This window comes from Scomber japonicus, chromosome 16 (genome assembly GCF_027409825.1).
Source record: "Scomber japonicus isolate fScoJap1 chromosome 16, fScoJap1.pri, whole genome shotgun sequence".
In the NCBI taxonomy this organism is placed as follows: domain Eukaryota; kingdom Metazoa; phylum Chordata; class Actinopteri; order Scombriformes; family Scombridae; genus Scomber; species Scomber japonicus.
The window spans coordinates 20,328,211-20,354,753 of record NC_070593.1 but is presented as its reverse complement, the minus strand read 5'-3'; the positions used below and the strand labels follow the sequence as shown (position 1 = coordinate 20,354,753).

The following is a 26,543-nucleotide window of genomic DNA, read 5'->3' as shown; positions in this document are numbered from 1 at the left end:
ACCTGTGTTTCAGTAACTACTAAATGTTCTGGTATGAATAGTGAATTAATGGAAAGGCTACTTTAGAAGATGGTTCAAGTTTGGGAAATAATTAATTGCAATAATGTGAACAGCTCATAGTGAAATATCACATGTGACATATTATGCTATCCTGCTACACGACAGCCTATTTGATGTGAGTATATGAAGATTTGACTCACTGATGGATGGCTGCAGGGCTGGGCGTGGTATCACTTGCATCTGGACTGGCAGAACCTTTAGGCCTCCTCTGTCTTAGCATCAGCCCACTCTCTTCTCAGTGTCAGTAGTTCCCTTCTTAGGGATAAAATGTATAATATAGCCCAAACAAACAACTCTGCTAGCCAACTAACATAACATCTTTACCTGTGAGGTTTCAGTGAAGCAATGCACTGAAACCTCACAGGTGTTTTGCATCAGTGGCTAATTACCTCCCTCCTATATGTGACCTCAGTTCAGATCCACCAATCTCTGCATATTTGCACCATAATCTACCAAAAAACAAAAACCACACCATGTTTCTATGGCGTGATGGATTTGTCTTTATAACACACAGAACCTTGGCTGCCAAAGTAGCAGTACTGCTTACCTATCTTTAGATGAAACGCCTGATTGTGGTTGGAGATTAACACTCACCAATCATCAAAACTGAGTGAATTCTCTCCCTGGCAAGCCAACCTTAGCACACCATCTGTCACACTGGCGACAAACAGCCTTGAAATGTTCTGTTGGCGATAATGTGTTCCAAGTATTGACAGATTCATTTTAACGCTTTTGACGATATAAAACCTTAAATACTACAATCAGGATCAAATTGACTTAACATACATGCAGAAATATAGTGAATATGGATGACAACTTCAATATTTATATTGATATTTCTTATTATTCAAATCAAACACAAATAACACAAGATTATAGTATTTAATTATTCATTTGCTAGTTGAAAGGCCCACAGATGATTTAAAATCCAAAGCCTTTAGATAAATATATACAGTGGTAACAAAAACAAAACTTACAACATCTCACGATCAAAACATAATAATAGAAGCATTCACAGTGTGCTCCTTCTCTTTTACCATACCTTTATTAAGCTGAAAAATTCACACCACTTTCCTCTTCCCTTTAAGCTCTGTCTCCCAAGTGACTAAGCAATACATAGTGGAAGGGAAAAGTGGCTTGGATCTTGTGCTGCCATGTTGTTCCCATTCTCTAAATCACCCTGAAAACACTGATGTCTGTTTCAGGTCCCACAGGACAAGGTGCGAGCTGGATCTGAAGTAAGAACTGGGACATAAAGAGAGGACTCAGCCGAGCATTATGAACCAATACTCATTTTAAAGAGCTATTTGTGGGTTACTAACATGCTTTTGTCATTCCTCCACAAAAAAAACACATAATTCTACTTTGAGTTGTCTATCCTGGAATGAAGTCTTGGAGATGAACCAACCCATCCAGGACCTTTATGTCCTTCGTGAGTTCTTGTTTCTATCCCAGGATTTTATGTATACCAAGTTACCTACGGTATTGCCCCTGCGTGCAGGGAAAACATTTTAAAAATGCATGCTTATGCCAGGTGGAAATGTCAAGGCTAAGAGCAGTCTGTTGTCTCTCTGTGCTAACAGGGGCTATTAGTGGGCTTCTCTTAGTTTCTGTGCTTTTTTCTTTCAGCAGGGTTGCTGAGGGCCTGGTTGTGTGCTGGCTGGCGTGTCCATAAAAGCGTCTATTGGCATGTTTCTTTGCCTAGAGAAGTTCTTCATTTGGAGCTCCTCTCTGAACTCATAGTTGAGGAAACTGGGTTCATGGTTACATATATGAGCATAGGCATCCACTAATGCTTTTATTTGGGGTATAGTGAGTTCTGTAGGGCGCAGAGTGGGGTCCACATCTGCCTTCTGCATCATCTCCTGTGTCAGCTTAGCACGGCAAGCCTCAGGGAACAACTTTCTGGGGGGGGAGAAGAAGTGAAGAAATGATAGCACAGATTCCTACGCTCAGGTCGCTTTGATATCTTAATGATCATGCAAGTTTAATGGCATTATAAAGTTCAAACAGAAAGAAATTATCCCTCAGCAATTATTTCAAATCTGTGAAGTTAATTGAAATCACACAAAGGGCTAGAACTGCTCATGAATTGTTAATTTGTTCGACTGCCATGCTAAACAGTGAAGGGATGTTACATACTGACACAAGAAGAAAATACTCACAGACACACAGCTATAATTTGAATTTCCAATTTTCACTTAGTTTTTTTGGCTTTCACCCTGAAAGGATCTGCAGAATATTCGATGCAGAGAGGCAGCCCTTTCTTTTAAAAAGCATTTTTCCAAGTCTAAGATGTTCTGCCTCTGCATGTTAGCGAGAAATAGCCAATTCAACACACTCTGCAGTACAGATGCTTTTTAGGCGCTTCAGCTCCTCTCCAGTTTGGTGCTGTTGCCGCCAACCCACTGCAGTTACATAAAATATGCTGCCTCGTCTTCCTATGCCACCTCAATGACTCATAATTGCTGCTCTCTTTCACACAGCCAGTGTTCTTTTGTTATCCGGGCCTACATACAGTTTTCTAACAGGCACGGGGGCGATGGGCAGCGTGTACATGCATGTGGGTGTGCTGGTTAGTTGCTAGTGGATTTAAAAAGAGCTCTGATGTTGTTCGAATATTCAGCGTTCGGTTGGAGAAGCCTTGAAAGTTGTGTCTTTTATTTGTCAGAGTGGTGTGTGATGGAAATAAAAGCAAATCAAAAAACCATTGTAATTAATGATGAGATGGTGACAGCGCTGTCAGACAAGAGAGAATGAAAAATGTAAAGTATACACATCAAGTTGTGTAATAGTACTTACTCTATTCCTTTATGACAGTGCTTCCTGCGGAACTGGAAAATGTTCCTGACGACTTTCTCTACCATCTTGAAGGGCTGTTGGATCTGGGGCTGAACCAGAGGGGTGAAGTGTAATACTCCTACGTCCACCTACACAGGCACACAGGCAGCACAAGAAAATCCAAACAGCAGGGGGTTAACATGGGCATTAACACAGGATTGCAGTGAAGTGTGCTCATGGGAATGAAGGGTGAAAAGTGGCTAAAAAAGGCAGGTAAGTGTGAAGGGAAAGCAGAATGCAAAGTGTGGAGAAAAAAAACGCTGAAGAGAAAGAGTGACAAATGGCAAGGGAGATACAAAGATGGACAAAGAGAGAGAGAGAGAGAGAGGTAGTGGGATCAACACACTGGGATAAAAGAAAAAGAGGAAAGGCAGAAAGGAAGATGACGCAGCATGGCTGGCTGGCAAGCCGGTTCCAGTTGCCACAGTAACACCTGTGCGATGGACCATAGAAACTGAGCCTCTCTCTTTCTTTCCTGTCTTTCCTCCTGTCGCTGCATCACCGCTGAGTTTCTTAATACCTACAAGCCTGACTCACTGGAGCACTCTTCCCTTCATCATGCTGTCTTTGTCTATCCAGCAACACGGTTTCCACTGAGGGTGAATCCAGTGGAGCATAAACATATATAGATCCAGTGGTGGGTGTGCTGGGCTGCCACAGAGCTCACTGCTCCATGAGACTCATCCGACATTGGTACTGTGACTTCAGTGAACAGTGAAAGCAACAAACCTGTCCTCGATGTATACCTTCACTTTTTAAAGCTCAACTGATGGCGTATGTTTTGAGATGGGAATCAATAAGGCTTGAAGGTCATCTTAGCAGAAGTAGTCCTCACCTGGTAAAAACCATCACTGCCTAGTATGAAATCATGATCCAGACTCTTCTACTTTGTGGTTCCGTGATGGTGGAATGAACTACCCAGCTTCACATAGTCTGCTGACTCCCTTACTGCATTAAAGAAATGCCTGCAAACTCAGCACTTCCATTTTCTTGTTGTTTCTTGTGCACTTGTCTACTTCTAGACATTTCCTACTTTTATAAAAAAAACAACAACTTGTAAATTCTCTTTCTCATTGTGCACGTACCACAACTCTTTTGTCTTGCCTCACTTTGGATAAATGACAAATGACAAAAATGTAAAAATGTAAATGTAGTATGAAGTAGACTGTTGTTGGTGGTGGTGGTGGTGTGAACTGTGGCTGTAGCTCCTCAATAGCTGCTGCCTCTCGATCCCTCCCGTGTCAGCCCTAAGCTGACATGACACACTGGTGAAGTAATCGTGCCAGACTCAGCAGAGCCTTGCTCTCTCGCTCTCAGATCACTCTCTCTTTAACTTTCAAGCACATATACATCTGCGCACACACACACACACACACACACACACACACACACACACACACACACACACACACACACTCTCTCCAATTACTTGTTCTCAGGGAAATGGATCATATACTCTATTTATCTTCTGAACACCACGTTGAGATCAAAGGAACCAAACTACATTAAAAGACAATTTCAGAATTTCTGGATCTGTGCGTTTGCAGCAGAAAAAAAGGCCTTTAGCTGTCACAAGTGTTTCACATGAGAGTTTGCAGCTCTGATTTTTATAGCTTAAGGGGCTCCCACACAATTGAGTGTATACTCTGCTATGTTTGGACCAATGGCGCAGCCAGACAGTGGGCAGCAGAGCGGAGCAGTCGCCTGTCTGACTTTCCATAGTTGGTAGTAGCCTAGTAAGGGGAGCACTGAGAAGGGCTGGACTCTGACTGGCTGTGCAGACTGACAATGGGAGGAGATAAATCAGCTGTATTAGTCATAATAATATATAAAAGACAAACATGCAAAACCCACCCCCCAAAAAAACACCACAAACCCACAGACATTCTCCACCTTTTAATCGCGCAAACACATACAGTACAAAGAGGTACAATATCAGGACATCTAATTCAGCTCAACCCTCCTGTTGAGACTACATGCCCTGCGGAGTTCCTCGTGCATCCTTGAAGCTTGTATTTCTAGACTGTGTGACTCACTCTCATTCACAGCTGCCTTTTGCCTTTCCCGGGCCGGGGGCTGGCGTCGATAATTACATGAGGAAAACTAAAGTGGTCCAAGGACTCGCAAAGGATTTCTAATGAGATGTTTAGATTCCCCTCTTTCAGTGAACAAACTGCGTAGGCATTTGGCACCACTTGTAAACCTCAGCGTTATCTGTAATCAGATCTATAGATCCCTGTGTAGTTCGAAGATGGCTGGCTGTTGCTGAGCTTCCTGCCGCAGTGGCGTTTAACAGAACGGTGGAGGAGGAGACTGTTTATCTCAACAGCCCTGTAAGTTACGTGCAGAAAAGAGCTTCAGGCTCCTGGGTTCGGCATTACGTGGACGAAGGAGGGATGTTATGAGTTCAAGCTGTAAGTGCATGTACTGCAGAGCTGTTAAGTAAAATCTAACAATTAATAGTGATTTTTGTCATGTTTGACACAGTCTGACAATGTACCACGGCTTCATAGTTCATTTGTAGAGGCAGTAAAAGCCTTGGTTTCTTCTTGATAAGTCTATTATTAATACACTAACCTCCTAGTTCAGATAATCCATTATAAATACAAAGGCCATGTGGCAGGTGCAAGGGCAATGGAAGCTGCGGCTGTATGTTTGGTTTGGAACCGAGTCTCGTATAATGAAAATCAATTCCTCCACCTGTTAAATCAGCGTGGAGGGATTTTTTTTGGTTGGGATTTTAAATCTGAAAAAACAAAACACTTCTACCAAAGCTTTGGTGATGCGAGATCATACCACCATCTGTTTGCGAGAAGCAATAAAAAGGAATGTCTTTAATTTCACTCTCTGCTGGAATAATTAGGCCATTTATATTCCGCACTTCATGATTTAAGAGAGGAGCAAGGGGAAAAGTCGATATTGGGACTATACAGGCAGCAGCATTTCAGCCATCAGCTTGTCCAAGTCACTTTGCTGCTATGATTTATGTATGGCCTTGCTACACGGCTTCACTAGGTAGCACCAATGTAATATATCCTGCTCCCTGCCATTAATCCTTCCCCTGATAACCTCAACATGCAAGGAAACTCCATCTTAAATCATGCACCGTCACCTGGGCCCTCCGCTGAGATGCCATGAACATGCCTTTGCCCACCCACCCCTCCCCCCAAACCCCGAAAATACTTTGCATCTGCTGGGAGATCCTGAGCTGGGGTTGCAGACTGACTTATATTGACCCTATCTGATAACCTTCATCTCTCTCTCGCTCAGACTACTATCCCTCAATCCCCCCTCCCTCCCCTTGCTTTACAAAGGTGGCAGCGGGAATCATACATATGAGGTGGACCGAGTCTAAAGCTGGTCTGATTGTAGTCACTTCTTGTAGGCTTGTGCACACCACCGTATAGAACAGGAAAAACAAGTGAATCATTACCACTAATTTGGCCTCCAAATTAAATTGTTATGTAACCATCTATAGCTCATAGAAATTCCTCTAGCTCTGACTCTGTAATCCGCCTAATTTGATCAGAGGTTCCGAAAACAAAGACTTCAAACATTAACATATTCTTTGAACCTGATACTCCCCTTACATATGGTATACTAAATAATCTGATAAACCAACCCTGAAAAAACTCAGCCTTACACTGAGGATTCCCCTGATAGAGTGTTTGAAAAGGGCAAAAATATAAAAGATCACTATCTAAAAGTCAAACGTCTGCTTTTTGTCAGCAACTCAAGACCTTTTCTGACCCGCTTCAGCACAATAGTCACACATCCATATTAACACACTTCTGTATTACCATATTTCATGTGTTTGACCTTCCCAAAGCTCAGTAGGGAACTCCATTACTCCAGCTTTTACCCTATGGTTCTCCAGCTCCCCTTTTCCACTTCCACCTCCAATGTGTCTTTCGTAGTGAGCTCTTGGCCAATGGCATGTGAGCAGTAATTTGTCATGTCCCTCTAAGCGTAACCAAGATGAGATGGCAGGGGCCCCGGGGCACCAGCCACCGTGCTATACCTGAACCACCAACACTTGTGCTTACATAATGGCGGGTTCTGTGAAAAAGCAGGGAGATGGATGAAAGCTATATACAGCCGGGGAATACAAGGGAGAAAAGCTCACAGAGATCCTGCGACCAAGGGGGAAGAGCTGCATTAATCATGACAATACCTTCAGAAGACAACCTCCATTACATCAGTGGATGGAGACAAGCCTCTCAAGGAGGAGAAGGCAACAGTCAATGCCACTGAATATACGAAGCTGAAGTTGCTGGAGGGGTTGGAGAGGAAGGGCTTTGGCTTCCTGTAAAGGCAGCCCAGTGTACTTCCCATGAAATCGCCCAGGGCACACACACACACACAAACACAAGACAACTAAGGCTGTTGCCCTAGTCTTTGACAGGATCAGCTCCTTGGAGACATGCTTTCGTCATAGAAAAGCTCATAGTTTTCGGAAAAATGTGGAATTACATTGCAGACCAGCCGAACAGCAAACAAGGACAACATGGGAAAATAGTTTTGGTGGGGTACGTAAAAACTCATAAATGCTATTCCACATGGTGCACTTGGGAGTTCAGGCTTCGTCGAGTAAACAAAACAGACTTGTTATTCCAGGCAATGCCGGTAATTTCGCAACATGTCAAAAGTATTCTGCTTTAAATAGGTTTACACATATTATGTATGGTGAAACTGGACCCAGGCCCTGTGACACAACAAGATTGCATTGACAGTGACATCACAGCTATCACACAACACCTTGCATGTCCCTGCCGTGAACAAACTGCCTTTGCAAGACGATGAGCACGAAAACCAATTACGCAAGGGAGGACATAAAAGAGGGAAATGCAAATTGAACGATAAAAGCCCCTCATGTGGGCAAAAAGGAGCGTGGCTGGTCCGGCTGTGCCTCAGAGCTATGCTGCAGAAAGGCTAGAGAGCTCTGCTGTGAGGTGATAAAATAAAGGGAACCACGCTCATAATAGCCAGCAATATCTTCACACATCACAACGTCACACATCTGCACTCTCTCAGTATACGTTAACTACATTTTGCTCTTCTCGCCTTCCATCTATTTCTCCCCTTTCATGCATTCCCTCTATGATCTATTCATTTATTTATCTTATATCCCACAGAACAACACCAGCATCAGCACTTAGGATCTCATCTGTTACAAGGAGACAGGTCACACACGCCATACTGTAGTGTGTCTGCAGAAAAATCCTCTTCCTACTACAGCGGTGGTATCCCACAAGGAGCCCAGCAAATGTAGCATTGACTTTCCACACTAACATCACACTGGAGGTAATGTGGTGTGCACCATTCCTGCGAGCTGGCCAGATCTCATTTTAAGAAGAAGGGTCTCTTAGGGGTACTTTACGGGAAAAACAATGGGCCTGGAGGGAGCACTGGGCCATATTAAACAAACAGATCAATAGCTAAACAAATCAATTGCTACCAGCCTTTCTACAAGTAATGGTAGCACATCACTGTGGTCAATGCCTGGCTGTAATGCTGTAGTTGGGGGATGGCAAAATAATTTCCCACAGCTGACTGTTTTTGCTGATTTGTCTATGCAGCAAAATAATAGCAACACACATCTGCGTTTCCAAGGGTATCAGGTCTATTAGTTCTAACTGAATTTTTTCCCCCCTCTCTCTCATTTTGTCCTCTTTGTCATTCATGAATCAAGGCCGTCCTTAGCCACTCCCTCCCTTGTTGTATGTCCTCTACAGGAAGCAGAGGAAAGACAGGCTAGAGACAGGGGAGCAGCTGTGAGTTTTAGCCTCCTGCTGACTGACGCCTGATGAAGATGATGCCTTGGGGAGGGTCAGTTTTTGACATGGTGGGGTGCACATGCTCCTCTGGCCTCAAGACCATGACATAAACAAACAGTGCTTCTTAAGACACAATTCTGACCAGCTCATCTGGTCATAATGATAGCAGGTTTTTATTCTGTTTAAATTAGATTACAGCTCCCAGTTGTGTAGTCGGGCTATGTTTGGAAATCTTATCTAGATATTGCATCGTGGCAGTTTCTTATCTTTTACAACAGCAGTATTGCATTATCATTACAAAGCAGTTCAGTGAAAAAATTGGATGGATTAAATTTTAATTTGTTAGTTTAAATTACATGGCAAGAAGAGTTTTGTCCTTCCAGAATAAACACACAGATAGTGTTAGTCTCAATCAGAAGCTTATCACATGAGTGGTAAATTCCTGCAGAACGTCATCATGCATTCACATTATGTTAGGTGAGTTATTTTAGTTAATTTCACATCACTAAAGGAAGGCATTAAATTGTGTAATGGCATATTTTTTGATATCATTGTATTTCCATGTTCTCCCAAGAGTCAAATTTTCTGGATAAATAATGATTATCCCCCAGAATAAAGAAACTGTTGAAAGGAACTATTTCTTTGGCAGAAAGTAGTCCCAATAAAAACGGTTCATAGACAAATCTCTGTGGATTAATTAGAGGAGCTCAGACGTTTTTGCTAGAAAGATACATTTTTTTTTTTTTTTAACCACACAATGTAGTGAGTACGAGTCGAATCCAATTAGAAATCAGATTTACCTTCATGGAAATGTCAGACAGCGGGTTTTTTTTAAATTAAAATGAGGAAATTATATTTAGATTATGCGCGGTGGAATAAAACGGATTTCATGGGGTGAACACTACTAGCTATAAGCTACTGTTAACGGTAAACACTTATCAAGAAGAGACAGCAGTAAGTAGACTAGCGTTAAAGTAATAGAGTTAAGTGTTACTGAAGACAAACAGCACTGTCCGTCACTGTTAACGGTGAAAACGTCGGTTGTTCACATGAAAGGAGCAGGTGACTGTAGTAAAATAGCAGCGTGAAGTGTAGACGGTTTTGAAGTTGCGGGGCAGACACACACACACGCGCGCGCCGCACAAACCGGCGAGGAGAGAGAGAGAGAGAGAGAGAGAAAGAAAGAGCAAGAGAGAGACAGAAAGAGAGAGTGACAGAGAGAGAGAGAGAGAGAGCGCAGTACGGTTATTTCTCCCAGGCTCCGGCCAAGCCTGTGTGGTCCGTAGAGCCGGGATGTCCTCTCTCATACACTGTTGCTAAGGAAATGGACGACTTGAATGGATCCGCGGTCCGGGCTCAATTTGCCTTTCAGTGTGTGACTGTGTGTGTTTACAGGAATCACTGCGAACAACGTGACGCGTCACCGCCAGCTCTGCACCAGCCGGGGTAAGGGATTTATTCTAACATCGCTTTTATTGCTTCTCGGAACATAAAACAACAAGAAAGACTTAGCCTGAGCCTCCACATTATGTATTTAAAGCAAGAGCGAGAGATTTGTTTAGATTAAAAAACCGCGATGCGCCGGCAAACAAGTCCGACATAATGATAATAATAAATCAAAACGGTATCTACATTAAGAAAGTTATATTATAGTGACTGACTTAATTATAACTGGTACTCTATCTCAGTATAACGTTGTATAACTGTTAAAAAGAAGGGCTCAGTTTATTAGATAAACAGCAGTGAAGCCAAATTGATAGAAAATACAGTGTGTGAGTGAGTAGGTTGAGGGCACTGCAGCTTTAAGTCCACATAGCTATTGAGTATTGCAAATACCAGAAACTCATTTCTCCAATAACAGGTCTATGGGGCTCCGCTGAGGCGAAGGAGCAGCAAGGCAGCACATAGAAAATGCACACATGCACAACAACTCCCTGTGTTTTGCTTACCTATAGTCAGCCAGAGCAAGCCCCCCCCCCCCTCCTGTATTGCTGTGTCTCATGCTGTCCTTTGTTTCCAGCCAGAAAAGTCTGTGCTTGTGTGAGGTGAATGAGGAGAGAAAGAAGGAGGGTGCGAGGGGACCCACTCAGTTCAATTTCTCATTTTCGTCTCTCCCCTCCAGTCTAGTGGAGACGCAGCTGAGGAGCTGAGGAACTGAGGATTTGACTGGCAGCTGGTGAACCACCAAGGGAGGGGAGAGAGGCGTCTGGGCAGTGGGGTCGACGAGCCTGGCTGGTGCTGGGTGAATGCTGCCTGGCGAGGACAAGGGGTGAGGCGGCAGCGGCATCGACTCGAAAAAGGAGCATGGCATCCACAGGCATGCAGATATTTGGATTTGTCCTGGCACTGTTGGGCATCATGGGTGCCATGGTAGCCACTCTGCTGCCCAACTGGAAGGTCAGCGCAGATGTGGGCTCCAACATCATCACAGCGATCTCACAGATGCAGGGACTATGGATGGACTGCACATGGTACAGCACAGGGATGTTCAGTTGCACGCTTAAATATTCAGTGCTTTCACTACCGGCGTACTTGCAGACTGCCCGTACCACCATGGTCCTGTGCTGCGTACTGGCTGCCATGGGCCTCTGCCTTGCATCCCTGGGACTCAAATGCACACGTTGGGGAGGTGGACGGCGCTCCAAACGGCATGCTGCGATTGCCAGTGGTGGCTGCTTTGTCGCTGCAGGCTTTCTGTGTCTGGTGCCTGCTTCCTGGTTTACCAACGAGGTCATCACCAACTTCCTGGACTCCAGTGTGCCCGAAAGCAATAAGTTTGAGCCTGGGGGTGCTGTGTACGTGGCCTTTGTTTCAGCAGGATTCCTCTTAATGGGGGGGTCCATCTTTTGCATGTCCTGCTCGGGGAAGAGGCATGGCCCCCAGGACCTGGTCCTGCTCCCTCCCCCTGACAAATTGCTGCTACAGCAGCAGCAGCAACAGCTGCTTCAGCAGCAGGAGCTCCAGCACCAGTACTGCTCTCTCTCCCCATTAGACAATAAGACTGGCTACAGCCTGCAGGACTATGTGTAATAAAGCAGCACTGTGTATGCTTCAGCTTAAGGGAGAGAAGCCTGAGGGGAAACCATCACGACTTATGCTAGACACTAGGCTCTACTCCAGATAGAGGTGGAGAAAAAATGAGAGAGGAGGGCAACAACTTTGAATTCATTTTTCCCTTCTCTTGTATCTTTGCTCCTCTTTTTTCTGTTCTGCAAGCACAAGCAGTGGAGGTATTCCTGAAGCAGCGCCTTGGAACAAACAGTGTGAATGTGTAAGGAGCCAAGATGAGGTGCAGCAGAATCGAAGGGAGCCGCTAACCAAATGCAGACATCCTTCATCAGTAAATCACAGAAAGAGTTCCCTGGGGAATGGATTAAGCAAATAAGGAAGCCTTCCGTGTAGATTTTCTTCCTCGCCAAAGGTTTGAATTGAAAGAAAAAAGCAATCATTTAGCTGCTATTTACAATCGTTTGGAACCCTCCCATTTGACAAAATAGGCAATATAACGCCTGAAAGCATTAGGTGGAAGCCCTTTCATAGCAAGCCATCGTAGTTTTTCGTATACTTATCCACTAGAATGCTACGTGGAATTGATTGAGATAAATTGTCATATTTTTGTTAGCTACTAGAATGACGTTGATATTTTGCCTCTAAAGCATGCTGTGTGGAGCCTGTCTGTGTATTAATACAGCGGAATGCCTGGTAGATGACTGAGACATAGCCACACAATATGCCTGTGCCTGAAAAGCTGTAGAAACATTACCCTGCTGTAACTGTTCAAAGAGGACTGTCAGGAGGAGTAGACGTGGGCTACTGGGCTGGATGTGAGACAGAAAATGCAGACAAACAGACGCCTGCTTCTCTTTCTCCGCGGGGTGGAAATATGAGAGAGATGGAGAGAAACTAATAGATGTTCAATCCTACAGCAGAGTGGATTGTCTGATAGGCTGTTATCATATTCCCATCCAAACAAAAACAACCTGTCTGTAAGTAGCGGCTACCCATCCTGATCCATCTACCCATCTACCCATTCACAGCACAAACACCAGCACGCCCTTGGACATGCGCACCCACACACTTACACATGCTCATGTGTGTCTTTATGTACACAGTAAACACTCAGACATGCCGGTTCTTTGCATGTGCTATTCTCTCCTGCCGTCCTCCTCCGCACTGCCATGGAAACAGAATTTCGGCATTCAATTATCTTTATTGTCTGGGGATTGGTGCATGTCAGTCAGTGATTTGAAGTTGTTTAGGGGGGCATCTTTTTTTTGTCTTGCTGAGGTTCCACAAGCTTTAATCACAGCCTCTGCTCACGCTTCTCTGACTAATCCCTTTTATTAGCCAGTGACAGGGGGCAGCATCTGTGTTATGTGGACAGAGGTTGTTTTTATTTATTTTTTTGTTTTTTTTGTTGCTTTTTTTAAATAGAAAATGCTGTTCTTTACCGTCCACCGCTATGGTGTCTTAACCATGCAACTACTTTCACGGGCATGAAGAGATGTTTAATGGTGCAGTGGTAAGAGAAGCAAAAACGAAGCAGTGAGGGAGAAGCTTCTTGAGTCATGGTCGACTGGGTGGCTTTGTGTCAGGCTGCTAAAAAAGGTTTGCGTCATTCTCCATATGTGACTTGTTTTACAAGTGCATCAGCAATGTGCATATGTTACCAGTCTGCACCTGTGGAAGGTCTTGGTGTCTTAAATAGCAACTGCTTGTCTACGCCACCATTCCTCTCTTTCCTACCTGTCAGTCTCTTCTCATTTTACCCACCACCCTGTGCTTGTGTCACATGTCACATGGATGTGATCGCTGACAAGAGAACACTGATGCATGTTGAAAGCATGGCCGACCAACACGCACGCACACATACACACACACACGCACGCACGCACATGCATGGCAGCAGGCACACATAAACAAAACTCCCACCCACTCATATGTCAGTGGCGCTGTTACACTTTCACACAGTCATGTTTCAGAGTGTGTCTACTCTTTTTCTGAGGGAGGAGGACTGGAGGAATATTGTTTTTCATGTTACAGACAGGCCTTGGCAGTGATGTATAGAACTGCACATTTTCTCCCTCTGTCTCATAAACATGCAGCTTCCTAGGGGAGAGCAGATGGCTAAGCCCAGCTCGCCACCTGCAGGCTGCTGCCGGGACGCCACGGGCATCTCTGTGGGCACCACTGCCGGTCCTGGCAGCCCTCTGGTCCCAGGTTTCTGCCCCACCCTGACTTAACCATCTTGTCCAGCACAGACTATAGCCAAGAGAGCTTACCTCCTGACAATAACTCACTGCCCAGGCACCATAACCAATGCAATAAACAGAGTAAAGAATGTGCCATGTCATCAGCTAATACTGACACGTTATGTGTTTCGAGAATGTGCCAAATCGTCTCATGGTGACACATTTTAATACTATCTGGAGTTCTTTCTGCTTATTTTTTTATTGCGTTGTTTGTACATGAATTATACATTAGCAAATGTTTTATGGATTTGTGATTTGTTCTGCCAGACTAAGTCTCAAGTCAACTAGATGCTTGTGTACAGGCCAGTGCAGCTTTCAAGGGTTATTTTAAATCCTCTTTATTCCTCATTTCCCACGGCACAGCAAGACTTTACTAGACATGAGTGTTTCACTGGGAATACTGGAGTGTGGTGTTTTTTAAATAATAATAATAAAAAAAGATTTGTTTCAGGAATTTTTGGTCCACTGTAAGTCTGTGAGAGCTGTACACAAGTATCTAGGCTTTTAAGGTGTTTGTTTGAACTGAGGGATCAGGATTCCCTCGGATTGTTTCAATTTAAGATACAATACCATATTCATACCATATCTTCTTTATAAGAAGACTACGCAAATGCACCTTTGCTTGTGTTATGTTATTTGACAGCAGTTTGTTTCAAATGGCTGAGCATTTCAAGCTCCCTGGACCAGTACAAATACATAACACAACTGGCACTCTGGAAAAAGAAAAGAAAAAAAAAGAGAGAATGATTCGTTTCGGTCGATAGGATTCAGCAGGGAAATAGGAGCTAGAGATTTCTCTTTTTTTGTGGCTGTGCAGCTTTATCATCAGCACGCTATTTCATAAGCTTATAAATGGCCAGAGTGCAAAGTGACTAGGTCCTAAAAGTCTAAAGAGTTACAAACTCTCCTGCATATACTGTACCAAGACGTTGTATTATCATTTTGATAATTGCAGCTTATTTTTGTGGATGCTTTAGCACTTCTTACTTTGCCAGAGCATATTTGTGATGATGAACAGTTCACAAGTTCTGATACAGTTGTCTCAATGTGCTTGTGCAAGTAGTTCTATTTTTTACCAATAAAACTATTTTGTGAAAGCAACACGCCTACTGTATGTTGTCTGTTGTGTGTTATCATGTGTGTGGCCGATAAGTACGAAGATAGCGTTCATCTTCCTGCCAAATGTACAGATTGTTGGATGGTACAGGCTGTACTGAGTGTAGGCAGGCAGGCTGCTCGTATGCAGCGCCCAGGAATAAAGCAGTATCAGTCCAACTAAAATATGCATCTATAAAACATCACTGTGCGCAAATGGGTTTTCAAAAAAAAAAAAGGAATTCTTTCTTTAATATTACAACCAAGCACTTCCAGTCATTCCTTATTGAGATGGCAGTCTAAGCTAATACATGAATGAAAAAGCATCTCTGGGAGTTTCAGGGTAGCAGAGTTATCTCAGTTTTCCACTTCATCTGACACAAAGTCAGGAGTTTTATGACAACATGAAGACTACTGTAGCTGCTGACGGTATGTAATTATATGGGCAGAGTAAAAACAGCTGGTGGATTCCATCTGCCTTATTTAGTTTAACAACTTAAAGAAATGAATGATGGAGCACCCCAGTACTGGATGGTTACTGCACATGCCACACAATATCCCTGGTTCAATTCCAACCAGATCTTTATTACATGTCATACACATCTCTCTCTCTCTCTCCCCTTGTTTCCTGTATGCCTCTTCATCGACCACTGTCCAATAAATAAAATAATCTTTAAAAAAAGAAAAAAGTCAGTGCTTTTGATTTCGTTCCTTTGATGAAAAAAGTCTGTTTGTTGTCTTTTTGTTTTTTGTTCAACTTCTCTGAGCAATCTCATTCTCATCTCCACCCACTGAGTTTCCTCCTTTGTAAGTTACATTCTGTTTTGATTCGGGTGTGTGAAACATACATTCACCTGAGGGCCTAACAGATGACGATTACATTTTATCACTAACATGAATCACTAAACCGGAGAAACTTCACACATGCAAACACATTAAACAACAAAAATAACATAAGGAAGGCGAGAGTACATTAAACATACTATCATGCGAATGTCTTTCACCGAATTGGCTTCATGAAAAAAAAAGAAATACGAAATAATAAGTGGGAATAAGGCTATTATAAAAAGATATAGATGTAGAAAACTACAAAAACTTGTGCTCTGCATTATCAACCTTTGCACAGCTTTCTGCATGAAGATATGGTTAGCCTAGAGCGGAGCATGTTTCATATGAGAATACTGCACAGCTTGTTCTTCAACTTTAATATCCGTGTCCCATAGCCCACAGTATACACTTCAGACGGAGCGCTTATTAAATAGTTACTTTCCAAGAGAATCTGGCCTCTCATTACAGCTGATTGGAGCCTAGTCGCACACTGAGTGAGAAATGTGCTTTCCTGAAACAAACATGGATTATTCAAGGCTCTCTCTCTCTCTCTCATTCTCCCACTCTTGGTTATGCAACAAGAGTTCAGATCAAATAACTACTCCTCTCGTGGGGAAACGCTAATAAGATCTGCTCCTCTGTGTATTTAACCTACATTTTCCATCAAAGGCACCCGAATTGCCGCTATGACAGATCTAGAATGTGAGCTTAGATGAGGGGAGGTGAGCACTTGTCAATTTTCCAGGCAAGGGTTAATCATGCGTTAGGCTTTCCTTTGAACTTCCCTGCCACGTCAAATTCACAGATTATTTTACTGACCTTCATGACCAGCGAATAACCTTCCCAAAGATCAACCGGAGAAAAAAAGAAATGGGAGATGTGGAAGATAATGAGGCGAAGGCTATCCACAAAGAGAGTCACCACCATAACCAGTCAGGCTTGCAGGCACAACAGAGCAAGACAGATATCAGAGCATGTTAAGGAGCTGTCGAGCCATCCCTCACCAAAACTCCATTAACATTCGCCACATTGCAATATAACACAGCGGGCGCTAAATTGCTCTAGTATGTCACCATACTTAATGTGCGGCTCTGTGTTTTAGACAGGCGTTATGCTCATGAAGGTTCATGCTGGAGATATAATGCGGTCATCAACGCTGAGAGAGAATGACCTTCCTTTGTTGGGAGCTGCTCTATGCTGGTCCCAGTAGCTCGTGTGAAGCTGGGGGAATAATAGCAATGACCTTGGCTGCGCAGTAAACTGCTGAGAAAGGCAGTAAAAGCTACGGAGATGACAAAAGGAGCGTTTGTAGGAAAACAATACACTCTGACAGTTCACAGGAGGCCCTTTTAATATTTCAGATTTGAGCACGGGGCGAAGCGCGTGGCTGGGAGTGTTCGGTAAGCTGAAGGTGAGGGAGGCTAGTGGCTAGTGGCTAGTGGATGAGGTAGAGAATCTGAAGCAGTTAGAATTTATAGTTTGAACATCCCAAATATTACAGAATTGAAAACGACTTCACTGGACAATCATCTAAGATCATTTTATATTCAGTTTAATTGCAGGTATTAGGTGTTGTTGCTCAGACGTGTGGTCCCTTTTAAAGAAGAACCAAAGTGTCAGTAACACCTGAGCTTAGTTATTAATAATTTTCTGTAATCAATACAAACATTCATCTTTGAAATTAGTAAGAGAAATATTTAGTATTTAACACCATCTCTCCTCTTTTCCATAAGTGGATCAAGAGCAAAGTTATTATTGCATATGTGACATTATTAATAAGCTAAATTAGCCACAGCCCATACAACTGATCTATTTAAGACTGTCATCATCTTATTATGGAAAATCCTGTCAGGAGCAGCAAATAGAAGTTTTTGAGATTATTTAAAGGCAGGTTTTAGCATCACGGTGGCTTTGTCATGAAACTCTCGAGTAGTGTCGACAAAATCCACAAACCGAAAGCAGGACGGAATATCAGGTGAGGTTTGAAAACCTTACACCAGTGAGTTACAGAGCAGCACATTACTTACAGGCTTCTACACATTTGTTTCATTGTAACATTCATTGTGACAGTCTTCGATGTGTTATTTTTAAATATTCATTTTGGTCTCAGATTTATAGTGAAGGAGTCTGTCAACAAAATAAAATGTAAAAATTGGAGAAGTCAGGTTTCAGGCAAGTCAGTGTATGCATATTCAGTAGAGTAAACATTTTGCAGAGTCAGGCTCTTTATGTGTGTATGCTTATGAAAGAGAAATAAGCACGCACACACACACACACACACACACACACACACACACACACACACACACACACACACACACACACAATTAGTTTAGCCGTCCAACAAAAAATGTCCAAAGCAATTAAAACCAAACCTACACCCTTGGTCTGCAGTATACTTTCACATATGCATGAAGATTTTGAAATATTTAATTTTTTCAGCTTGGATCTGTATCAAAACATTTGCTAAATCCAACCTACATCTTCAGTCTCTCTACAAAGCCTGAAATGAAGTCATGAAATCACAGTGCATGCAGTTTAAAGTGAAACGCTCAACCAATCCTTGGAGTTAATAGCTTATAGATTGATGCCTCCCGTTGTGGTCTGGTGACATACTTATTTGGCACTGACCTTCTTCCCTTAGTGTGCAGCCAGAGTTTCAGTATCATTCTTCAAAATACCTGCATGTACTGTACTCTTGGCATGCTCACTAACTAAACAAAGCTGAATTAGCTAAACACTGAACGCTGACTCGGAGCGAACCCCGGCACAGTTTCTTGTAAGGAGGAGCAGCAGATCTCTGGAGATGTTCACATGCCAGCTCTGCCAACCTCTGCATTTTGTTTAAGGAGAGAGAGAGAGAGGGTAGGAGAGTATTTTTAGTTTTTCTTTACCTTCGGTCTGTGATATATTGAGAGAAAAGCCTTCAGGCGTTTACCGTGCTCTCACGTGTCATTGAAATAACTTTCCCTCCGATACCCCTGGTACCACGTTTGACCCCGTTTACGAGATAGGAATAGGCCTGGATAAATTGTGTGTCTGTACTGAGAGTGTGTGGCGGGAGGTGAAGAAGCAGTGCAGCCCCCTCTGAGTCGATTCTCGCTCTTAGTTTTGAGGCGAGTGCTGGGCCGCTTCAGGTCACAGCAACAATATCAATCACTATGGCTGCTGCTGAATTACTCTGGAGTGAGGTGGGTCACTTTCAACACTAAACACACCCTTGAATTCAAAAGGACATCATTATTTCTAATACTTGGAACACCAGATGACAGCTTAGTGAAGAAGAGAAAACCAAAAAGATATATTTTTTTAAATCAGCCAAAAATATAATTTAGATGTATCTGCTGGATTTTTACTGCCTGAGTCCAAACTCTCTCTGATAACTGCCAGCCATAATGGATGTTCAATGCAGCATTAACAAATTTAATTTAGGCTCTGTTCATCTGGCCTGTGGTCTTGGTAGACGATTGTGTACAAGGCGAACATCTGTAGGGCTCTCCTCCTGTGAGGCTCACTTAGTTGGTGGGTGATAGCTGATATGGCCATTACTCAGAGAGGGCTGACGACGGGCCCAGACAACCATCTGCTGGAGGTACGCCTCACTCTACTTCCAGATCGATCTCTGTCATGAATCTGTCTTCTGGCACTCTCTACTCATGTGTGGGAGGTTTTGCTGCGTTTACATCCGTTTCGCAGCATTTGCCTCATTCTCTATATCATATATAGTCCATCTATAGTATCGCTACCTTTCCAGTCACTTAATAATTGTCTCACTTTTTTATAATTTATTCTTTTATCTAACTGGGATTTCAGTCCAGTTTCACCTAAATGTAGTTATCAATCGATTTTTCCCTCCTTATTTTCTTTTACATGTTATCAGTCTCTATTTCATATCATCTCTAGTCCTTGCCTGTGACCACTGCTCCATCCCCCCCACTTTGCCTTCCTCCCCTTTTCTAATGAATAAAGCAGTTATTAGGTAGGTTTAATGTGGAAGCCTGTAGGGGCTCTACAGAAGATGACAGCAGGTTGCTCATGATGGAGCATCCACTTCCAGACTTATAAGGCTGTCTGTGACGGACAGAAGTTGATTTTAATTACATTCTGCCAGGAAGCAGAGAGGCAGGAGACGAGAGAAATACTCTTTACTCTTTGCAAATCAGCTATTTTCTATGTCAAGAGGCAGTGGAGAGGAATCTGTGTGACTGGATCTCCGTGTTGAAGACGCAGATGCCTTGATAGTCCTCCTTGACCCCTGACCAGAATATAAATTAGAAATGCATATCATCACTAAAGCAACAGCAGGGTCTGCTGTCTATAATCTCAAACAGCTACTTCAAAAAAAGAGATCTTTCAGATATATTTCTAGCTGTGAATGACAGAAGCAATTTAAAGATCGCTCAATCTGCCTGTCTATGTGAGAATTAACGGGAGGAGTGTGACTAATAAGGATGGGGAGGCAGGTGTGATCTGTGGCAGGACAGACCTAGGGCACACTGAGCCTGGGGGAACACCATCAAAGCAGCCAATTGCTGCTCTCGGAAACCTTCAAGGACAATCTCAGTCACTCAATGTGACACAAGTGAGGTGCTGTCCGCGGGCGAGAAGAACAAGACAGACAGATTAAACAGCGAGGATAAGAGCCTTTCTGCCCACCCTGCGTCAATATCGGCCCCAACAGCTGCTAATGCAAAATGGATTCAACATTTCCTTTATCATTATCCCATTAGCCTACATTGGTTAGCTCCTACCGGTTCAAATCATCCCTTCATGTCCCCTTCCCCTGCCCCCCTGCTTTATTTGATGCTTTTTCTCATTGTGCTTATTTAGAAAGGTTCAGTAATTTCATTGCTTTTTCTGTGGTTCGTTTTGTTTGATTACACAATATCAAGCCACTTCAGACGGTTTTAACACTTCACTAATTGCCATATGTGTATTATAGCACCTGCTGCTACGTGTTTTGTAGTGTATAACAAATGCCATTAGCGGTGTGTGTGTGTGTGTGTGTGTGTGTGTGTGTGTGTGTGTGTGTGTGTGTGTGTGTGTGTGTGTGAGAGAGAATGGAAGGGGGGCTTTAAAGCAGCTGACAAACTAGTACCATTTTTTGACAGAAATACTCATAAATAGAGAAATATCTTATCAATATATGATTGAGCTGAACTATTTCAGGATAGACATGTCTCAGTCACTCACAGCAAAACAAACAGCCTGAGGTTCAGATGTGACAAAGATGTGCCAGGAGCAGACAAAGGGAAAGCCTGGTTGTGTTTCAATTCAAACAATCCTTCTTCATTAACACAATCAGTGATCCCAAAGCTTCAGAGGGAACAAGATAATACCAATAATTTAACTGCTGAGCTGATTTATTGGCTATAGGTATGGCAAAGTCACACACACACACACACCTACACACACATACAGTTATTTGCCTCGCCTCTCTCATATATATATATATATATAGTAATATTTAGAGACAAACCATTGCTTTTAGCCAGAAGTCCTGTATGTCACAACCTCAACACTCTGCTACTACCAGCCTTTGATGATGTCCTGTAAATCAGACAGGACATTTTTATTGTCCAGGCAGTTCTGCATAATTACCCTGGCATGAAGCAGTAAACAATGCAGAGCCATAGAGCTTTTTATGAATAATACTACATGACAGACTGGTAAAAAAAAAAAGAGAGAGAGAGGGGGGTGGGGGGGGGGTGAACAATGCAGAGAGTATGATAGCATTGAACGCACTGTCTGTACTCTCTGATCTTTTATAGGACACCAGCAGCAAGAGGCCTGCTCATCAAACAGCCATCATCTCTCCTAATGATATCAATTCTACCAAGTGCCCATTAAAACATTTAGTGGGGATAGATGGCCTTTCTGGGAATGTGGGAGGCGCTGATTCATCTGCAGAGCACGCATGCAGTGTGAGGTCCACTCTGCTTACATTCATACATACCACATGCATGGTAACACACATTTACATGCGCACACGTGTGGACGTTTTCAACACAGACAAACACGCCGAAATCCATTAAGCTACAGTTTTGACATACACACAAAAATAAGAGACTGGAGAGGAAAAGAAAAAAAAATGCACAGAAAGGCAGCTGAGTGTGATGAAATAATCATTGGGAGCCATCTCTTCTAAGAGAATGAACAATCAGCACTGATCCCATTCACTCTGCTGCATTTTACTCCTCATAGGAGATTAAATATTTACCTATAGTTGGTCTCCTAAAGAGCCACGACATCTTCAAGGGACCAACAGTCCATCTCAGACATCAACCTAACACCTATCCTTTAATTCAGGAAAAGGAAAACATGGGTTCATTTGTATGAGGATGTAAGGGAGCTCCTGAGTCTTTCATAAGACTTACGATACTGTAATCTCAAAGTATATCTCGGTGGAGCTGTCTATTAGCCAGCGCTGACATTTCAAATTTTGCAGCAGTACTTTTATTTTTTAATGCGCCCCCTAGTCCTACTATAAATCCTCACCCTGAAAATAAAAAAAATCCTTGTTATGTAAGCGTGAACGTCTTTCTTTCACCACTGATACACGCACACGGGCTAAAAGACGCAGGGAGATGAAATTGGGCCTAAAAAAGAACTAGGCCCTCATTACAAGGCGCAGTGTGATGGTGCTACATCTCAAATACCCACCAGGCATCATTACAACCTAGAAAGGGTCCAAAGACAGAACAGAGACAACACTGATTCAACACAGGCTTAATGAAGCCTTGAAGCAAAGAGAGTGAGGGAGGGATGAGTGATGGTGACATGATGAGGGACTATGAGGGGAACATGGGACCGGAGGAGGAGTAGGGACCAGGAAATGTGAGGAGGTCGAGGTACTGCTGCTGTCCCACAGTAAGAACCGTGAAATAGTAATGTGTCCATCTGCTGTGGTCTCCTAACTGCCAACAGTGGTATTAAAGATTGAAATCAACGTCAAACTTTCTTAACATTTCATGATTTCACTCAATGTGTTCTGAAAGTTGAAATCTCAACAAACTCCCAGAGGGTGATTGTGGGTTTTTAAGCGTGGGTGACGAGAGGAAAAGGAAAAAGAAGAGGATTGTGAACAGACAGTAATAATATAGCTCTTGCCAGTTCACTCCAAAAGTCAGCAAAAAATTCATCTCAAGCAGTCCATCACATGTGGAAGTGAAGCCCAGATTATCATTTTAATTAAACTGTCACAGGAACAAAATATGAAACTATCTTTTGCTAACACAAACAAAAACATCTAAACCCCTGCGCCGACATTGCTTTAGTAAGCTTCAACACACTGACTAATTGCTTTTCATTATTTCCATGATCATATTAAATCAACGTTAACTCCTTACCTCTGGTTTGGGGACGAAGGCTCGGCCAGGGATGGTAAAACAGTTGCGGACTGTGCAGAGATACTGAGCCATGACGGACAGACGGCTCCTCTGTTTGCTCCCTGTGCTGGCTGTCAACCTCTGTATGGACAGCACAAATACTACAAGTTAGTACTCACTAATACATTAAGTAAGACAAACAGTAAGACAAAGTTACTTGTTGAGGTCAGATAATGTTGCTCTTGGTAGTGACCAAACAACCGTATGAGATAAAAACACCAAACTGAAACAAAATGAGTTTTAAGATATTTAGGCTATTTATCCTAATAATGTTTTTAAATGAAGCAACCTTCATTTGATCCTGCTCTGAATGATCTGGCTGGCCTAAATGAAAACTATATTGTACCGTTATTTATTTTAGTCTCATATTGTGATAAATAATGGATCAAGAAATCAATATTTAATCTTAACAAAATTAGCTATTCATTACACAATATTATTTTTACATTTGTGATTGCACATCACAAGAGGAATATGAAATCAGGAGTAGACGTCATGCTCAGGATTCTTTAAGATTTGTTCAACTTTCACAGGTCTTTTAACTCAACTGAAATGTAATTTTGAAAGGTTGGTTGGAGTCTTGACAAACATACATCCTGAAGACTGAGATCATGCAACAGTGTTTACGTACCTCTGCGACCTCGCTCTGAAAAGTGAGCGTGAGTCGGGTGCGTCCGTAGTTGAAGGGCCCTGTTCTGTTGGACATGCTCTCCAGCCACTTGATGATGAGGGGGGTTGAGACACTAAATGGTAGGTTCCCTATGATGTGAAGGTTTGGTGGATCTGTAGAGCCGCATACACCATTTAATCACATGGATTCACTACGCTCTAACCACCATTTAAACAACAACTTGTACAATTACTTCTTCTTTCTCACCTTCCTCCCATGGCTTTGAGATATTTGGTAGGAATCCTCTGTCCATTCTGTAGGTAAGTATGTCACCATGGACAATCCTCAACCTGCCTGGTGCTGCCTCAGACAACAGCTGTGGAAATAGAGGTGACGCAACATTAAATTAGAAAAATGAACGAGCATTTAGAAAAAAGCTATATGGTCATCATTCACTTTCTAGGTGGTTAATGATGCTGCTGTTGAAAACAGAACTGATTTAATTCAACTGAGAAGTGAAGGTGTCTCCTGAATTACCCAATGACCTTGAGAATCTTGCACATTGATATTAAGCCGACCTCAATGTCCATGGTGCAAAGTTAATTATTTTTTTATCCACCGGCCAAATGGCTAGTGAGTGTTCAAATTATACCTGCCACGCAATATAATACCACTGTTATTTTGGCTGGTAAGTGAAGCAAATCTACCAGCCACCAGCATATCTTACCTGGCTGGTGGCTGGTGCTAATGCTGTGATCTATCAGTGTAGCTGCTCAGTTTACCTTTAGCCCAGGGATGAAGCGTGAATCCTTCTCTACCACAATCGCCTCTTTCGCACCGGCATTCAGGATGGAACGGGTCAAGCCCCCGGGCCCAGGACCCACCTCGTACACATGGGCATCCCTCAAACTGCCAGCCTGACGCACTAATTTGTCTGCAAAGATGGAGATGGATGACCAGTTCAATTCCATGAATGTTTTGCACTGATATTTTCACATACAATCTGTGAATTATAAACTAACTTAGCTGAACTCATGCATCATATTACACCATACTCTTCATCAGAGTCTTGGGTATCTAAATTGAGATTAATAGTGTGTAATGTAGAACTACCTGTCTGCCTCTGTGTGATAAAGATGAGATGCATTAATCTAACACTCACCTTGTCCAAGGACAAGAGAGCACATCAGACCTGCACTGCATCACTGATAATTATATTAAGGTGGGAGCTCCGCAAGGGCTGCAAACAATTGAGTCGCTCCATTCACATTAGCAGGAGATCTACCCAACCTTACCCATACAGAAAAGCCTGTCAGTTTCGATGCTTAGAAACAAGGCTATGTGGAGCTGTGCAACCAAGTGCACTGGAAAAAACACATCATGTCCTCACTAGTCAGTGTGGACACAGTAACAAGGAATAGCAGGTAGCAGGTATTGGTGCAATGCAGATAGAGCAAGAGGAAGAGAAAGAAAAGAGTGGAGCCTCACAAACCTGTGAGCTTCATGTCCAACAGAAAGTTCTGGGACAGGTGTTTCTCAGCTCGCAGGTTGTACAGCTTTATCAGCTCACTGACAGTAGGCATGGGAGGCAGGCGGAAAGACGCCAGTTTCCCTGAGGCAGCCATGGTTCAAATGTACACTGTGAAACAAACACACACACACCCACAAGTGATAGAAGTCATTACTGATAAGTCTCCTTGGCAGCAGAGCAATTCAGAGGCTAGGAGGAATAAATGTCTAAAACTACTGAAAAGGTCAATACGGGGTAATGGTACTGAGATCACACTGGTCATGATAACCTGTCAGTAAAAGTGTCACAAAATTGATATAAAAGTATGTAAGGTCAGGAGTGACCTTTTGTACTGAACTGAATGGCAATGTGTTCCTGGTGTTTTATTATTTTGGCATGTACCTTTACAACTGTGACTGAATTTGATTTATTTTTACTGTAAAACTCAACAATATTCTTGTTCATAGTAAAGCACAGTCTTAATTTATGGATTTCTGTCTTTTCTGGCAAGCTGTTATTGATTCCAATTACATCCTTATCAGCTCTTGGGATCGATTTTCAATGTCCAGCCTGAAAGCTGAAGTGTTTAGTGAAAAGCTGTCTTTATCGATGTAATGTCAGTGTCTCTTCATAACAAGAGCTCTTGCACCACCTACTGGTGTTATTACAGAAAACTTAATGCCCAACATAACTAGAGAAAATCTGCAATATCTATTCTATCATATCACAATTTGAAAACACGGCCGTGTTAAAGATGTTTTTACGTTGTAAGTGTTTGAAGCAGTCAATCGACTTGTCAGTGAGGAACATTACAGCTTCATTTAATCACTGCTGCACATAAGTAACATTGGCTGGATAATACAGTGACGTTAATGAATCAGGCAGGAGGCAGTCAAGCAAGCTCAATGTGGAATAAATACTTTAAACTCATTTGTAAGAGCCATTTAAATTGTGCAGTGACACTGTCAACAGGCACAGTCGTTAGCATTTGCAGCTAACGTTAGCTTGTAGTCCTAATGTTTTTAGCATTAGCGGGCTGTGAATTTAGACCGAACACTTCAACATTGCTTCTAAAAACCGAGGTGGCAATGAAAACAAACTGCATACAGAGCACATCGAGAACACAAAGCAGACAATTTACAAGAGTTAACCCACGTTTCTCACCAGTACCGTGTGTTCCTC

The 26,543-nt window shown here is 42.7% G+C and overlaps 2 protein-coding genes across 2 annotated transcripts; one reads left to right on the top strand and one right to left on the bottom strand.

The window, feature by feature from the left end:
- Nucleotides 1-962: 962 nt before the first annotated feature.
- On the bottom strand, nucleotides 963-26,543 carry tfb1m (transcription factor B1, mitochondrial). Its single transcript, XM_053336113.1, has 8 exons — nucleotides 26,517-26,543; nucleotides 25,344-25,490; nucleotides 24,634-24,785; nucleotides 24,119-24,227; nucleotides 23,873-24,024; nucleotides 23,203-23,322; nucleotides 2,863-2,990; nucleotides 963-1,965 (listed from the first exon to the last, which is right to left on the bottom strand). The coding sequence occupies exons 2-8, from the start codon at nucleotides 25,474-25,476 to the stop codon at nucleotides 1,686-1,688; spliced, it is 1,074 nt and encodes a 357-aa protein (XP_053192088.1). The 5' UTR covers nucleotides 25,477-25,490; nucleotides 26,517-26,543; the 3' UTR covers nucleotides 963-1,685.
- LOC128375708 (claudin-20) lies at nucleotides 10,875-11,708 on the top strand. The gene has a single exon (XM_053336114.1). The coding sequence runs from the start codon at nucleotides 10,983-10,985 to the stop codon at nucleotides 11,706-11,708; it is 726 nt and encodes a 241-aa protein (XP_053192089.1). The 5' UTR covers nucleotides 10,875-10,982.

Coding starts and splice junctions, on each gene's coding strand:
- LOC128375708 (XM_053336114.1), top strand. CDS start 10,983: ATGGCATCCACAGGCATGCAGATATTTGGATTTGTCCTGGCACTGTTG.
- tfb1m (XM_053336113.1), bottom strand. CDS start 25,476: ATGGCTGCCTCAGGGAAACTGGCGTCTTTCCGCCTGCCTCCCATGCCT. Junction 24,228..24,633: donor GCTTCATCCCTGGGCTAAAG/GTAAACTGAGCA, acceptor CTATTTCCACAG/CTGTTGTCTGAGGCAGCACC. Junction 1,966..2,862: donor CACTGTCATAAAGGAATAGA/GTAAGTACTATT, acceptor CTCCCCCCCCAG/AAAGTTGTTCCCTGAGGCTT.